This window comes from Epinephelus fuscoguttatus, linkage group LG20 (genome assembly GCF_011397635.1).
Source record: "Epinephelus fuscoguttatus linkage group LG20, E.fuscoguttatus.final_Chr_v1".
Taxonomy (NCBI): Eukaryota; Metazoa; Chordata; class Actinopteri; order Perciformes; family Serranidae; genus Epinephelus; species Epinephelus fuscoguttatus.
The window spans coordinates 32,881,183-32,899,269 of record NC_064771.1 but is presented as its reverse complement, the minus strand read 5'-3'; the positions used below and the strand labels follow the sequence as shown (position 1 = coordinate 32,899,269).

General features: G+C 40.5%; 1 protein-coding gene across 3 annotated transcripts in view; it reads left to right on the top strand.

Annotated features, from left to right (window-relative positions):
• The window catches only part of ormdl3 (ORMDL sphingolipid biosynthesis regulator 3), a 41,569-nt gene extending 24,494 nt beyond the window's left edge, over window positions 1–17,075 (top strand). Inside the window, exons 1-4 of one of the 3 annotated variants that reach the window (XM_049564482.1) lie at window positions 2,919–3,223; window positions 5,210–5,419; window positions 8,024–8,175; window positions 12,960–17,075. In XM_049564482.1, the coding sequence (XP_049420439.1) occupies window positions 5,246–5,419; window positions 8,024–8,175; window positions 12,960–13,095 (462 nt within the window). In that variant the 5' untranslated portion in view covers window positions 2,919–3,223; window positions 5,210–5,245 and the 3' untranslated portion in view covers window positions 13,096–17,075. Of the gene's footprint in view, window positions 1–2,918; window positions 3,224–5,166; window positions 5,420–8,023; window positions 8,176–12,959 lie in introns of those variants that run through there. The other 2 variants (XM_049564483.1, XM_049564484.1) reach the window with 2 other exon arrangements.
• The last annotated feature ends 1,012 nt before the right edge of the window (window positions 17,076–18,087 follow it).

Genomic DNA, 18,087 nt, shown 5'->3' with positions numbered 1-18,087 from the left:
GGCTCAAATCTTGTCCATGTCCTTCTAAACACATGCATGTTCAGTGCAGTATTATGGTTGTAAGATTGTAGCATATATTACATGCGGGTTTATGACTTGTCAGATATGCCTTAGAATAAAACATTCTTCTCTAATGGCACATAAAGATTTACGCTACGTTTACAGCTAACGACAGCCTCTGGTGCCAGAACAAAGTACAACATGAAATGCATCTAATCATTAAAAGCCTTTATTACTGGCATGAGTCCTGTTAACGGAATCGCATTACATCTGAAAGGCTTAGCCAGATGACCTGTGGGCATTAGTCAAAGTGTAGAGAAATGTAGTCTGCAGAGGAACATATCTAAACATCTATTAAAAACGTGGTTGGGAGGAAATGAATACAACGCAGGACTTTGAAGCTTTGATTTTATCACCGTTAGTGGAAGCCAAAGTTTTCTTACGGCAAAGATCAGATACCCACTCTTACTCGGCACAGCGTAAATCATTTTCTCAGACAGGTGCTGTACAACAAAATGTACAAGCGACATCCTGTGGACCAAGGAACTGATATAGATGGGTAGTTTAAAAACAGTTGTCATATATTTGCTGCTTAAACTTAGATTTAAAAAAGTCTTTTGTTGTCAGGGGTGATATAATATACAAAGTAATCTAATTTTATTTCATTAGTTGGATTATGTGTATACAGTATTTATGCTACTTAAAGGACTGACTGTCTCCCTTTAAATCTACGTTGTGTCTCTCAATGTCAATGACTATATCCATATGACGACTTATTGATGTGACATTTGTAGGCGTCATCGTTTGCCCCCTCCTGAGGTCTGTTTTATCAATGTCATGTATTTGGCCATTGTTCCAGCGCCAGCGATGATCTCACAGCACTGTCATCCATAGTTCGCATTTGAACAGAGCTCTAGGTTTACATAGCCAACACAGCTATAGCACCCAAGGCCATGAGCATAAGAGAGTCCACTGTCAGCCGGCCAAACCTGTTTCATGCCACTCATCACAGGGGTACCCTTAGAAACAGTGGGTGTCACGTATCATCGCATGCAAGTAGAACACAGTTGACCCCTTTGGCCTCGGGCTACTGTGGGCCTAAATTAGTATTAGGGCTTATCTTTGGATCTAGAACATGACACTGTTGATCTTTGATTTTGGGACCAGAGTATCAGCCCCGTAAGACTTTCTTTGTTGCCTCCAGCAAGGTCTCCTCTCACCTTGGGTGCGTTAGTAGTCAGAGGCCTCCTTTTGTACTATGGTATCAACCAGAGAGGCGTCAGAGCCCGTGGCTGTTTAACTGTATTTAAGTTATATCTGAAGAGTCATGACACATAAACCAAACCTTATCTTTAGTGGGATTGGGATGACTATATCTGTCTGTCATTCTAACATTTGGCAGGCTGGTCGAGCTTCAGTGTTTGCCCAGACTGAAATATTTCAACACTTATTTGATGGATTGCAATGACATTTTGTACAGACATTCATTTCTCCCTCAGGATGAAATGACTTTCCCTCTAGTGCCACCATCACTTCAAAATTTTGAAATTTTTGAAATTCTAGAGCTACGTAGAAGAAGTAGTTGAAACGAATTTGCAAAATGTGGAACTAAGTTATAACAAAAATATAACATAAAAAGTCACACGTCAGCAAGAAATTCCATTCAGTAGAAGTTATTACAAAAAGTAAATATATATACTTTTTAAATAACCCACTGTACACGGGAATGTGCAAGGATTTACACTAATCGGACACCTACCTTCCAGAAACGAGAAGAGCGGTGGTAAAATGAAAAAAAAAAATCCTTTCCTTTTAAGGGCCCAAATTGTTTGTAGTTTCAGTGATTATCAGCAAAAAATTGCAAAATATCTAATTTAACTTCCTGAATCACTATAAAAATATGAATGTAGTTAAACTACCAGCGGGCTCCTGCAAATTGTGGTAATACTGCTAGTTTAATTACATGACATAGGGGCGGCAGTAGCTCAGTCCATAGGGACTTGGGTTGGGAACCGGAGGGTCATCTGTTCAATTCCCCGTCCAGACCAAAATATGAAGCGTGGACTGGTGCCTGGAGAGGTGCCAGCTCACCTCCTGGGCACTGCCGAGTCGCCCTTGAGCAAGGCACCGAACCCCCCCCCCCACTGCTTGGAGCGCCTGTCATGGGCAGCCCCACTCTGACATCTCTCCACTTAGTGCATGTAAAGGTCCTGTTTGTGCATGTGTGTGTTCGGACCTGTGTGTAATTGACAACAGAGTGAAAAAATTTAATTTCCCCTCGGGGATTAATCAAGTATATATATAAAAAAAATAATAATAAAAAAATAAAAAATGAAGTTCACTACTTCGCACTGTCAGTATGATAGCATTATCATTGTGTGTGATGGTGATTTTTTTTTTCCCATAAAGTTGCTAGCATGACTGTAAACTTTTTATACTTTATTGCAAAAACACAAAGTTACATTTCTTATACTTAATTATTTTTGCATTCTTACAGTATTGTAGCCTAAAAAATTGGTGTAAAAGAAAAGAAAAAGATATAGTACATGAAAAATTTTAGATTATTCAATTATTATTAATAAAATTATTATTAAAATACAAATAGCTTATTAAGCAGCCATAAATTATTAATAAGATTATCATTAAAATATGTATAGTAAAAAAAAATCACATCCAAAAATGAAAATAAAAACGAAATGATTCATTTTTCTTTGGTTTAAAAGAGAGAATTATCCCATCCTAGTGTCAATCATGCTCGTTTCCTCTGATCCCGCCTCCGCTCTGACGTACCGGGGGCGTGTCCCAACGTCTTTTAAAAACGCATTGAGCGCCGATTGGTCAACCGTAGGCACGTGACAGACGGCAGCCAATCACAGCCAGATACGAAGAGTAAAAACACTGCGTCGTAATACGGGGCCGTGAAGGCGAATAGCGGTGACGTTAGATCATGAACTGTGCTGTGTTGTCACCAGCTGTTGTCTGCAAGACGGTGGAAAAGTGGATGTACCTCGACTGATCGTGAGCCGACACGAGTCACACCGCAGCGCTCAGCAGCACGTTCACAGCCGGAACATGGTGCCGGGTGACTGATGGGAACACTGGAGCCTCGCCAGTCTCCCAGTGAGAGTCCCAGTTACATAACTGAAGGCATCGATAAAGACACTAAACTGTGATAACGGACTAGTGCCAACACAGCTCGGAGTTGAAGCCATTTTTCTCTGCTGTGAGTGTAATGATTTATTTACTCAGTTATAAGTGACATGTGTAAGTGTATGTTTTAACTCCTGTAGTGCTGGTGGTCCACTTGTAGATCTGTGAAGACACGGTATGGGTTATTATACAGCCAGTTATGTTTTAGGGCAACTTACAAGACAGCATGCTGGAAAGACCAAGTCTTGCTCCACTGTTTACTCTGGTCAATCAGTGACTGTTGACCAGACAGATTATCCCCACCTCAGCAGATTTTTTATCTTTTAAATTAGCTAACTGGTGTCTTAATTTAGCCTCAGTAGGTTAGTTCCATTCATACCATGGCTAAAGAAAATCCAGGCTCCTGATTAGCCAGCAGGTGCCAGTTTAATTCATCATCAATGGGGCTTTACTGCTTTATTTAGGTGATGTTGATTTAAATTAACAGCATGTAGGCTGTAACATGCAGGACTGGACCACATGGTTTTAAAGCAGTGTAATAATAATGACAAGTAGTATTGCTAATGGGTTATATTTATTTATTTAAGAGAGACAATCACTGTCTGTTGTTAGCTAGATAGCTGCATTCAGTCAGCAGTCACTGCTCAGACAAGTCAGTATTTATATATCATGATGTGTGAAATAATTTACTGTAACAGTATCAATATTCCTCATATGTAAGTGGAAAAAAATTTAACAAGTTTTTCTGAAATTTCAATCAGTTTTATTTTATTTAATTTTTATTTAGAATTTTAACTGAAAAACTTCAAACATAAAATGATAATAATCAATCACAATCAGTGCTTTTGTATTGAAAGGTTATTAATATATTGTTTTAGTCCAGGAAGTGAAGGATTATATTGAATTCTCAGCCAGCCCTACATAGAAGTGATTATTTTAATTGTACGACAACACACACACACACACAAATACTGGCTCACTTTTAACTCAATTTAACCCAATCATAGCATCCAACACTGGGTCAGTCTAGCACCGACCCAGTGTTGGATTAAGTTTACCCAGCACCCATTTTTAAAACAATCCAGCGACCTGTGTACAGGTCACCAAGGCCAGCTATATTACCTAATATCTGGGTCATTATTCTTCTGCATCAGAAAACAACCTATAGAAAGATCCAAAGCCCATAACCCTGAAACTGGGTGAGTGACTTGACCCAGTATTTTTAGGGTGTAGTTAAGAGCAACCAAGTCATATGATTAAAGTCTGAGAGTATACACAGTTTGGGCACATTTCAATCCCACTGCCATCAGTCTTAGAGATCCCTAGACTAGAGGGACCCTCTAGATCAGTAGTAGGCTATGTTACATTGTTTGAAGGGATGTACTTGAGGGCGTCCCTGGTATATTCTTTGTTTTCTAAAGGGTCCTTGGCTGGAAAACACTGGAGAGCCTCCATATAGAGGTTATCTGTTTTAAAGTTATCGCCATTTAAAAACACCTTTGTAGTCGATCCAGGCACCAGGTGTTCGCTATTTAGAAATAACAAATGACCTCCAGTATTTTACCAAAACACTGGAGACCAATGCAATAAGTGATGCCAAATTCAAGTGTAGGTTATGTGTGTGAAAGAGAGAAAATAGTTGATAGATGTATTGAAGATAATAGTAATAGATCCTCCAACAATGAGATAAGATGGTTTAAAAATCTGTGTTTTGTCTCAGCTAAAGCTAGGACTCCTTTTTTCTGCATTCTGCAACTTCCCTTAGTTACACCACGTCCCAAACTACAGGTTTAGCTGATTCGACAAAGAGTGGCCAAGCTGCCAATCAAATCAGTGAATCATAGCTATGATCAAAAAATAAGGGAAGTCCTGAAATGATATTCATTATTCTATAAATATAAACAAGAACTGCTATTTCTGCTCTTACAGTCTGCTCTCGATGATGTCTTGCCAGATAACCTCTTGCAGATGCAGTCTGCAAATTAAAAGGCAAACACTCTCTCTAATTTCGTACAGTATACAGCTGGGCTCAAACTCAGACCGTTTGTACGTCCTACAGTAGGTAGGAGTGCTCTGAAGTGGCCCCGCCGCCATCATGAACGTGGGCACGGCGCACAGCGAGGTTAACCCCAACACCCGAGTGATGAACAGCCGAGGAATGTGGCTGTCTTACATCCTGGGAATCGGCCTCCTGCACGTCATCCTGCTCAGCATTCCCTTTGCCAGCGTGCCCGTGGTCTGGACCCTCACCAACCTCATTCACAATCTGGTGAGTGGAGCGGAGGCACCAGCGCTGCCACGGTTTCTTTTTTGTTGAATGAATCAGGTCAGTGAAGGACACGTACAGTGCAGCCTGGTGGAAGGCTTTGGGATGTGGTGATTCAAAGTAATGAGTCAGAGGGTAACAAATCTCTGCACTAAGGTATTGTGAGGAGAAAGAAAAGCTCTTCTTGCTGTTTCACTGCTCTTAGTCATGTTCTTTGTTAATGAATGGGCGACTATAATGTTTCAACCAGCATTTAATTTAAAGAGCTGAGGTATCTCTCAGTCTCAAACACTCATACCCATCTGTCTGGCCCTTATATTCCAGTGGTGGAATGTAACTAAGTACATTTAAGTACACATTCAAGGTACTTAATGTGAGTATTTCAGTTTCATGCTGCTTCATACTTTTACTCCAGTACATCTCAGGGGTGAATATACTTTTCCCTGCACTACATTTGTCTGACAGCTTTAGTTACTCTTCAGATTACAGATTTCATCCCCTTCCTGTCCTCCTGACCATGCATCTCCAAATTTGGTGATCTTGAATCAGATGTTCTATGATAAACTGAAAGATGAGGTGTTCCTTTATGTATTGAAAAACGTTCTTGAGCTAAATAAACTCTTTAAAAACCCTCTTGGATGAACTGGAAAATTCATCATCACGAGGCTGAGAACAGAGCTGTTTTTCTGACCCCATGAAAAGTTGACTTTATAGAGATTTGTGATTCTCAGAGGACAGCCACGTGACAAACATATGATGATCGTATAGAATATGATGCTCTGCTGTTGATTAAACTACCTAACAGTATATAGGAGTTGAAATGAGCACAACGTTGAATATCTATAGCAGTAAAATGCAACATACACATTAATGCAGCAGTAATATTGCTCCTGAAACATAGTATACAACACTAAAACACTGACGGGGAACATTTTCCTGCACAATGAGTACTTGTTGTACTTTAAAGGTCCAGTGTGTAGGGTTTAGGGGGATACACTGGAAGAAATGTAATATAATAAGTATGTTTTCTTTAGTTAGTAATCACCTGATAATATCTACATAAGGAGCAGGTCCTTGTCCTCAGAGTTCGCCAAGTTGCACCTCAGTGTTTCTACAGTAGCCCAGAACGGACAAACCAAACACTAGCCCCTTTTACACTGCTAGATTTTCTGCAAATGTTGGGCCGTTTTGCCGGCAAGCTGCGAGCGTTTAGACACACAGAGCCGGATTGGCGAGTTGATCCGAGGTGCCCAATTTTCCGCCTCATAGGGTAGACATATTGGTGGAACCCTTTTAGTTTAAACAGACCAAGGCGGCCTTCTGCAACGGGAGGAGCTGTTGATGACGCCTCACGTGCGACCGACTGGTGGTGGATAAACAGGAAACAGCTGATAGCAGGAATTAGCGAGCACCTAGTAGCAAGAGGGAAACACAAACCTGACAGACACTGTAAAGATGAGCAACTGGGGAGACAAGGAATTGTGCGCCTTCCTCGCACTTGCAAACGAAGAGGCCATTAACCGTCAGATGACAGGGACGGTGAAAAACGGGCCGACTTACAAGAGAATCGCCGAAGGACTGACCAGCCGCGGCTTCCCTCCCACGTCACTGTTTACATCACACGCTGAGCTACACGTTTTATTACTTGCTCACGCCCCCATTGCCCCGAAAAAGGCGCATTCTCTATGAACAAAATTAGGTAGACGGTATTTTGCCGCACTCCCCAATTTTGTTTTGATACTGCCAATGCTGAAAGAAGACTGATTGGGCTTTCCTGCAAATTTGCACAATTCTTATCTAAAAAGGGCTACAGGCCATTTGCATTTTTGCAACAGCCATTGTAGTTAGCAGCCGCTCCATGCCGAGAGTGTTGGAAAAACACTTCTTAATGTTTATTTAATCATTTTCCGTCACCGCTTATCGTGTTAGGGGTCACGGGGGGCTGGAGCCTATCCCAGCTGACACTGGGCAAGAGGCAGGGTACACCCTGGACAGGTCACCAGACTATCACAGGGCTGACACATAGAGACAGACAACCATTCACACTCACATTCACACCTATGGACAATTTAGAGTCACCAATTAACCTGCATGTCTTTGGACTGTGGGAGGAAGCTGGAGCGCCTGGAGGAAACCCACGCTGACACAAGGAGAACATGCAAACTCTGTATAGAAGGACTCCCACTCAATCCTCCAAAATACTACACACTGGACCTTTAAACACATTTTGCTGATAAATTATTTTACTTAAGTGAGATTTCTAATGCAGGCCTTTTACTTGTTTTGGAGTATTTTCACAGTGTGGAATTAGTACTTATACTTAAGGAAAGGATCTGAATACTTCTTCCCCCACAGTCAGAACAACATTCTTCGTACAGGAGTGTATTAAATAGGTGGAGCTGTGGGTATTTCATCGTACAGGTTAAAGCACCCCTAACACTGGGAATCCTCAGGACACATCCACTTGTTGCTTGTGGACTTCGTGCTAGGTTTTGGGGTCTATAAATGAGGAATATTCAAGGCAACATCTGTCCTCCACCAGTGTGACATTTATATGTTATTAATGTGTTATAACAGCGCCCTGACTGTGTCTCCTGTCTGTTGCAGTGCATGTATCTACTACTTCACACGGTCAAAGGGACGCCGTTTGAGACCCCAGATCAGGGCAAGGCTCGCCTCCTAACACACTGGGAGCAGATGGACTACGGTGTGCAGTTCACTGCTTCACGCAAATTCCTCACCATCACACCTATTGTCCTGTAAGTGGCCCCTCCAAAATCTAATGTCTGCCCTTCAGTTGTAACAGGTGGAGAGAACAGCTGAGTGTGAAGGATGGATCTAAACTTGAGTACACACTGAGGAAGTACAGTAGTAGAGCTGGGGCCTCATTTATAACTGTTGCTTAAGCACAAAGCAGGGCCTGAAAGAGACATACGCCACTATAAAAACAAACTTGACGGAAGAATGTGTGCACCTGTACGGAAACTCTGACCCATGTGTTCGAACAGATTGTCAATAGGTTTTCAATAATATCTTCTACTGTGCATGTATCAACAAGCACAACTTGTCATGTAGTTTTTGTGTGTAACATTGCTGCAGTGAACGTGACTTTGCTGTCAGGTGCACAGAGCACAATGGAGACACTGCAGTGTTTTCTGCACACAATAAGAGGTCATATGTGTTTCCAGCTGTGACAGCTCAGGTGTGCCTTCACCCCCAAACAGTAGCAGACAATCTCTCACAAGAGTCCTGCATGGAGCTGGGCAACCACAAGTGACTCGCTAAAAAGGTGATTCACAGTTAATATTTTGTCTTAATTTTATTTCCGTGTTCGGTTCGGTTCGGTGAAACAAATAACATGCAGGTCATATTGTGGATGGTGAATGATAAATATATGAAAATAATACTAATTTAATTTAACGTTTTCATCATCTGAGCGCTGATGATGTGTGTCCTGCATTCCTTAAAGGCATGTTAACTGTAGAGGAGTGAGCTCATCGTTATGAGAATGAGCAAAAATTATTTAAAAATATTTATTTAATTTGTATTTCCTGAATTATTTTTGCTTTAAAATATATTATCTTAGTTTTACATGTATGAAATGATCATTTTGAATGTGCTGCCTAACCAGATTGTTTGAACAGCGCCTGGTTATTATAGGATTTGCATGTTGGGGTGGGGCCGTCTGTCTTGTATTGACGGGTTGGGTCAGGTTGCAGAACTAATTGATCATATGTGCAGGTGGAGGGACGGGTGCGGTGTTGCACATCGTGGTCTTGTTTCCGGAGCGGGTCTTGAAAATCAGTCCAGTGCAGGACTCTGGCTCTGACAGCGGGATCTAATTCTTTTTTTCCTCCCCTTTTTAAATCTGTCCACTTTCTAAAATTTCAGGTACTTCCCTGTTTGATGAACTCACTGCATTAACCGCTGCATTTTCTTTTGTTTGTGACCACGCTGCTGTGGCTGCCAAACAATATGCGCTTTTCTCACCTCCACTTCACCCGGTGTCAGAAAAGCTCCGTCTTTTGGTTGGTATCATGATTCACTGTAAAGAACCTTTGATCAGCAAACTCATTTCTATGAATCAACATTTAAAAGTTGCTCTGCATTGACCATTGATGGTTGCATGTTGACGTGTAGAGGGTGGGATATGAGGCTGAGCCATGGGTGCACATTTTCAGGTAGACTGTGATATATAGAGGGAACATGGCCTACAGGTGTGTGCACGGTTTTATGAATCTGATTACTTCTTGTCACACGCCAGTTTCAGGTTTTATGCGCACTCGCACTTTTAGTTTGGATCCTAAGCACTGTTTTATAAATGAGGCTCCTGGGAGTAATGACATTTGACATTGGTAAGGTGTAGACAGAAGAAAACGGTATAGATAGAACAATCAGAATACATGATCCCTCACTGGCTTCCCACCATCACCAATTGTGTTTGTGGGTTTCTATAAAAATGGTTATATATAAAGATTTGTTTTCCCCCCTGGTAGTCAGTGTGCTACCTCTTATTTTTTACGTTAAGCTCAGACTGAACTGGTACAGACTGAACCTCAGCTGCTGATTTTCCTTTTGTGGTAAATCTGCACTAAACGTACTTTTAATTACAAAGTCTCCTCTGTTTTTGAGTGTTGATTGATTAGCGTCCCTGCTGCTCTCTATTAGTCAAGCTTACCAACTGTTAAGGGGCTTAGTATTTGCAGCAGCACCCCTCGCTGCTTTCCTGCCCTTTTCTGTCCTCATTAACCAGCAGAGTTCAGTTTACAGGAAGCATTCTGGTTCCCTGGGGTTGATCTGCCAGCTCAGCTTGAACATTGTAGTGATAGCAGTTTTTTGCAGGTGTACACTTTTTCACGCGAGTTTCAAAGGCCTCCTAGTCATTTTGTTTTGCAGCCAGTGCCAGCAGGAAGAGAATAGTGGTCAGTCTCTCGGCTCCAGATGGAAAAGCTACACATCTGCGAATGTCTCTCGAGGGCTTTCTTTACATGTCCCCACTTGTTCAGCAGAGAACAGGATGTTCAATTCATCATTCTGAGCCCACAAAAATCCCTTACTGGTGTTTACTGTTAAATCTAAAAATGCTGTTTATATTAGATCAGTGCAGTTTGTTGTTGACTCTCGTGCCTCACAAGGAACATCTGTGCGTCCTCTCCCAGCGTGTAGCCAAAACACAGTCAGGGTTCATCAGGAAGTGCTTACTTTAGAGGCATTTCTAAATGTTGGGTGGTCACTCTCCATGTCTGTTAATTGTTTTTCATTTAAGTTTTTTTTGTCCCCGATCCCAATCCGTGTCATATATTATTATTTGCAGATACCAAAGAGTCCAAATCTTATACTTTCCTAGATAATATAGCTGCACAGTGCACATAGAAGTACTTAAGTGATTAAAATCAATCCACTGTATTTGTATGGCAACTGAATAGCTCTGCAGTGCATTATGTGCCAGTGACAGCCGTGGCCAGAGGCATTATGTTTTCACGTTGTCCATCCGTCTGTTCAATTCTTGTTAACCCAATACCTCAAGAACGCCTTGACAGATTTTTTTTTTTTTTTAATTTGGCACAAACGTCCACTAGGATGCAACGATGAACTGATTTGATTTTGACGGCTAAACGTCACTGCGACCTCACAAAACATGTTTTTGGCCATAACTCTAAAATTCAGACGCTAATTATGACAAAGTTTAACACAGTGATGACATTTTATATCCAAAAGGTCAAAGGTCAGCTTCACTGTGACATCATAATGCTCCACAGAAACTCTTACTGGCCATTATTCTACGTCATAACTCAGACATAGAAGACGAGACATTTGGTCAGATACTGAATTGGTGACCCTCATCTTGGGTGTCCACCTTCAAACTGTGCTGATTGTATAGATATTCTCTGCTGCCAAATGGAAGATGGTTGTGAAGCATCCATTTTTTAGATTTGGAGCTTTTTTCGCTGCAACATCCATATTTGAAGCATTGTCAGTTGTCATTGCTACACATGAGTCTGCACAGACATGGATGTGAACTGTAAGTGCAACTTGACTGGTCGGTGGAGGCATACAACTGCAAGGTGGTAATTCTAGTTTTTTGGTAACAAAATAATGAAATATAAAGTAAAAAATCTTTTAACTAGACATGTACCGATACCACTTTTTCCTTCCTGATACCAATTCCGATCCCTGAACCTTAGGTATCTGCTGATACTGAGTACCGATACCAGCGCATAAAATAAAAATGGATGGGATATGAATTGTTGTATGTCTCAACTCCTAAAACTCTATGTAAAAAAATAAGAAATAAATACATAATAGTAGAATGAATGCCATAAAACTTTTTTTAAAAATATTATTATCCAGTGTTGACACAGATCAAGACACAGGTTAAAGTGCAGCCACACAATTTGGTAAAAAAGACATTTTAAAGGCTACAGTAGAATGCTTTTTAAACTCCGCTCTGTTTCCATTTCGTTTGCCTATAGCGTGCATATGCGTAATGACCTGAGGCATTGCGTGGTATCGGATTGGTCATAGGCTGTACTCGCCGATACCCGATACCGCATTTTAGGCAGTATCGGAGGCATTTCCGATACTGGTATCGGTATTGGTACAACTCTACTTTTAAATATTATTGGCATTGTCACTGTCTTGAGGGAATTTCTCCTGCCCTTTAAGAGACTATTCTCCAGTATGTGTTGCGTCGGTGTAACAATGAACAGTGTTTCATTGTGTGTTTACTTTGTCATCTGTGCATCTCTTACGTGGATTACATTAATAAATTACTCCTATTATGTGTTTGCTTGCAGGGATTTTGTTACACTTACAGTGGCGTGGTGAGTGTGGTTGTTAGCGGTGAAACACCGTGCACCATAGATGACAGCAAAATGCAAGAGACTCTAACACTAAGCTGAAATCAAACAAGTGTTGATAACTTTGGTACCGAACAAACTAAGAGTCTCATGCTGTGTTTTGCTGGCGTTTATGGTGTTTGTGGAGTCGGGGACGACTGCTGTACTTGTTGCGTTGCAGTGCATGAAAGCTTCACACATAAAAACACCTTCGTGATAACTGATGTAAAACAAAGGATTGGACTGGGCTCTAAACAGCTCAATATATCAAATTCCAGTCAGTTAAAAAACTGCCTTGATCGTTGACATTGGATCGTCTTTAATAATGAACATTTGCATTTCCATTGCATTGCAGCATGATGTGTGCATATTTCAGTTCAGTGTTGCAATCCTGTTGTTCAGCATGTTGAAACAGTCTCACAGATGAAAGTGTTGGCTCTGTGTTTGTGAGTTAGGAAACATCTTGCTGTGATTACCAGAGGGAAAATAAGTGAAAGGTTATTGCAGATTTAAAGTGATGTTTTGACAGCTTTGATTTTAATCTTTTAATTTTTCTTTCCTAAAGACCTTGCTGTGTTCCTCAGGCTTGTTAACAGAACGACTTCAGAGAAATGCAGGCGTGAATATTTATCCAGAGTTAATTTGCTACTCGTTTCCACCCTTGTAATCATTACTCTCTCTTCTCTTGTTCATCTCTGATCCAGGTATATACTAACCAGCTTCTACACCAAATACGATCGGGCCCATTTTGTGGTCAACACTGTTTCCTTGCTCACTGTACTCATCCCCAAGCTGCCACAGCTGCACGGCGTGAGGATCTTTGGGATTAATAAGTACTGACAAGGCGGAAGAGGACACCTCCTTCCCGAAGTCCCCGCGGACTGCTGAGAGCACACAGAGTATCAGGCCTCTGATTTGGCTGCAGATCCAACGAGGATCCATGGCTCCCTGGCTCCTGACTCTGCTGAGCGGCACTCTAAATGAAGCCTCCTGGGGAAACTGCCATGGTACCAAACCCCAGGAAAGTGACACAATACACTTTAAAAAGAGCACAAAGGGAATATGTGTGTTGTGACTGTTAGTGGCCGAGACTCTTTAGATTAAAAAGGGAGTATTATGATTATGTTCATTTCTGTAGAAATGACAGTTTTCTGACGTGACAGGTGTCAGGAGGAGAGGACAATGTAGTTGCACAATATTATGTGCCATTTTACACTCTGGCACACTGAGGCTGTAATCAAAAGTTATTTTGTATGTAATGATACACTGCTGTATTTATTCAGCTGCACTTCAGCGAGATGCTTCCTCTGTCTTGAGGTTTCTGGGCTTTGAGGAGAGTAACAATACTTTAATGAAACAGTGAGGGACCTGTGAACTGCTGCAGAGGCGAGACACGAGAAACCACAAGGTTTTATATTTAGCCCTCGCTGTTCCGCTCAGGGCCAAGATTGGGAAGTTAAGCAACTCTTATTTTTATCTGACCATTTCCATATTTGGACTCCTCTTGTCCTGGTTTGTGTCACAGCAAAGCCTCCTGTCTGCAGAGTTGTCAAGAGCAAGAACACTCTACTGACTTAATATAACCAAAAGTCCTGAAAAAGGAGTTAAGAGATAAGTATTATGTCCATACTTTATCCATAGTTACATTATAGGGTCTCATGCTTGTCACTGAAAGTAGGCTACTTAAGACCTGTCACATTAGAATGAGCTTCTTATGTCTGCATCTCAGTTTGGAACCTGCAGGCAAATCACATACTTGAGTTACCAGTTTATTAGGTACGCCTGTGCAGTCTAATGCAGTCTAATGTAGCCTTGCTGCAAATTTCTGAGGTGTTTCTAATATTTTGTTCGCCCCCATTTACAAACATGAAACTGATAATTTCATTAATGAAAACTGACTCAACGTGTTTTGTCATGACTAAGACGAGACGATGACGAGACGGTACCAACATCATTAAACACTACCTATGACTGTATCAACATGCAGTATTCTTGATGAAGAAAAACGGGACTAAAATGTAGTTTAAAAATCTAAAAACTTTGCTAAAACTTCGTAATTTTTGTCAACAAAATGAGGGGATGAAATATTACAGATATTTTTATTCATTTATTTATTTATTCAATGTAGCACTTCTGTTTCCTGTGCTGCATTCGATAGGTCAGGACTACATCTGCAGCACACAGTGAGCACCGTCAGGAGGACTCACAGTAAATCAGTACCATCAGACCACTGGACACTCTGTGCAAAGCTGAATTCTTACACCTCCTCCTATCATTCAGAGGGCCAGCAAACTCTGGCGGATGGAGCACTGAAAAGTGTTCAGATCTGTTGTATTATTGTATGGAATTACTCAATGCTCAGTAATCTTACATTTACTGTTTTAATTGTAAAAGCCTTACCAGGGACAGGGGTTGCAAATTAGCCATGGCTAGAAACCTCTATGCATTGCATCTACTTTGTATTTCACATATGAGGCAGCGTCATGCATTTGTCCTTGTCAAATAAACAAGTAAATGAAATACATAAATATACTACAAGCGGCAGCAACATTCAGGGAGCCTGTTGAGCCCTAAGTGAGCCCAAGCAATGGCGTGCTGTTGCCCTAAAAAAAGGTTGAAGGTGTGCAAATCTCGGTCAAAATAGAGCCAGGACGAGCATTTTTTTCCGAACAAGCGAAGCAGGTTAGGACATCTTCACTGGGAAACACTGAAACAGTCTGAACTTCGCTCACTCGTTGGCGTTGCGTCCAGTTTGGAAGAGGTGTAAATCATTCAACCTGTGTTTTTCATCAGATAATAAGATAAAATCATGTGTGAAATAACTTTGACTAACATGACAGAATTACTAGCTGTGACTGGACGAGACTGACTTAAAATGTTTTTCTTTTCTTTGAGTAAAACTACACTAAAATAGTTATGGTTTTCTTTGACTAAGACAGGAGTGAAATGCCTAGACTTTTAGTTAACTAAAACTGTACAGAGTGCTGCAGGAATGAGTCCGAAAACCCAGAAACGAATTATCATTTTAGCACCTCTGGTTCCCTCGTCTTGAAGTCAATGGGTGTTTGGTTAGATACCTGAGTTAAGGTCTGTGGTTAACACAAACTCAAGAGACTTTTACGTTTTGTTCTACAACATAAAACTATGCAAATGAATACCTCGCTCCTGAATTTTTAAGCTTTAACGTGACTTAAAAAAAAGCATTTGTTAATAAGTGGCTCAATGAGACTTTAGAACATCATCAAGACAAACACGGCTTTACATCCAGGCTATGGTGGCGACGTTCAGTCATGCATCCTTGGTGTAGTTCCTTTGTAGCCTAACATTAGCATTTTACTTCTGGCAGTTGCATTAACTCCTGAAGAATCATAAAAGTGGTTCATTCGTGGAGATAATTTTACTAACCAAAATGTAACATATGATAAAAGTTTGTTTGCCACAGAGCTTATTTCCTGCAATAATCAGAAATCCAATAAAAAAGTCTCATTGGATTTTTGTCAAGGGAACCAGGGCGATGCTAACTTCAAGGTTCGCCTACAAAAAAAAAAAACATCCCCGCAGCACTCTATGGAAAAAATATCTCAGTAAATGAACACTAATACGAAAGGGGCAGAATAGTAGAAACACCTCAAAATGATATCCGATTAAAATCCACATCGTTTAAGAACATCAAGTTCTCCCTCGTCAGCCTGTCAGAATCTTCTTTAGGACTCCAGGAAACTGCAGTGATACTGTATTATCTGCTGAAGGGAGCTATGTTAGAAAGCTACTCTGTATTACTTAGTAAGAATGTCTAAATGGTAATATGTCACTGTTAATGTCGAAGTTAAGGGAACATTTTTGTTTTAAGTTTTACATATTGCTAGTCTGATGCATGTACATGATCTTTTTTGCAGTGAAAGGTGGACGTGTCCATGAATCATTTCACAACAGCAGTAAACATGAAGTAATAAGTAATGATATTAAATTATAAGGAAACCACAATGTAAGTAATGAGTAGCCAAACTATATGGTCATTAAAGAAATGTGATAAAATTGTGTAGAATACACCATAATATTAGAGTTATGTTTTAAACACTATGCTGCAATAAGAGACAAAAAGTAAAGTTTTTCTCTTTCACTAAATGTTATGATACCAATGTTTCCTGTAGCTTTTAGAGAAAGATCTGAAGATTGAATATCTTACTTGAACGTAAGAAATGAAACTGTATCCCATATTTTATCGAAATATGTTTACGAATAATAGCCGGAACAGTGTTGGCCACACAGTTGACTCTCAGCAGTAGTATTAGCAGTAGCCATAGTAGCATAAATATTAATATTACTGTAGTAGTGAGAAAACCAGTTCCATGTTTTAAAGTAGACAAAGAGACAGTTTTGATGAAATTGTGATTCATGCCTTTTCACATTAATTACAGCTGAGCCCAGAACAGTTCCACTTTATTTCTTTTCAGCAGGTTGATGTGTTTAATTGGCGTAGTTTGAAACCGATGCGTTGATCCAACCAAACATGGACCAAAGAATTGTGGGTTTGTAAATACTAGTTGATCTTCTGCAGCATTCATTTCTTCATCATGATGTTTCTGAGATATTGTCACCATAAAGGGCTTTACTGGTATAATATTTCATAGCACAAAGTGATAATACATTTTTTTTTTCTTTTTTTTAACAGTTCTTTGAAAGAAGGTTGAATTGAATGTTGATTAAATGTGAATCGGTGGTTTCTGTATGTTGATCGCTGTAGTAGTGTGCTTTATGAAGGAAATGTCAATGTGATCCTCTGTAAGAGTGCTTGACCCCAAATACAGTATTTTTCAAGTATCATCTCAAAATGCTTTATTACTGCTTTTATATTGCCATAGTGTCTGACAGTCAGACTCTCATGTCGGACTTATAAAGACGTGAACCTTGGTTTTTTTTTTTTTTATACTCTGCTGAATAGTTGATACCACATGATCAGGGACTATCAAGGGCTTTGAAACCTGTAAGATGCTCCTGCTTTTCTGTGGCTTTAATTATTAATAAGTCTGAAAGGTTGTGTGTAAGATCTGAAAGTCAGATGATTATTGTTGATCTAAACAACCAGGCTTAAAAAACAATGTTAAATGAGTTGAGTTCACAGGTTTCTGAGTATTATGCCTCCGCAAAAGCTGTGGCTGAAGGCATTATGTTTTCTGGTTGTCCCTCTGTCTGTCTGTCCATCCCATTCTCGTGAACGTGGTATCTCAAAAAACCTCAAGAAAATGTACACAAAGTTTGCACAAATGGCCCCTTGGACGCTCATCAATAGATCAGTTTTTGGTGGTCAAAGGCCAAAGTCCCTTGTATGTCTCATTTATGTGAATGCAATCTCTCAAGAACACCTTGAGGGAATGTTCTCAAATTTGGCTCAAACGTCCTCTTGGACACTCGTGAACAGATTCGTTTTTGGTGGCCAAAGGTCACTGTAACCTCTTCGAGCTCATTCTCATGAACGCAGTGTCTCAAGAACACCTTCAGGGAATTTGTTCAAATTTGGCAATTTTCCTTTAAAGGGACATTGTGTTACATTTTCAGTTGTTTATTGCCAACAATCGATGTCTGCATTCATAAATATGTCATCGTTGGTGTATTACTACCTCCGCCAATAACCTGACTTATTCTCGTAAAAGGAGAATTTCGGATTTGTTTGTACATTGTGCGAGCAAGTCGTCTGGGGGGGTTCCATAACGTTTCGCCATCTTGCGAATACATCCGCCAGCAAGGAACATACAGCACCACCTTCGATGTTTTCGTTGAGAGCCCGGCCAGCGCTGCGTGACTGAGAAGCCGAAGGACAGGAGTGAGAGGCGC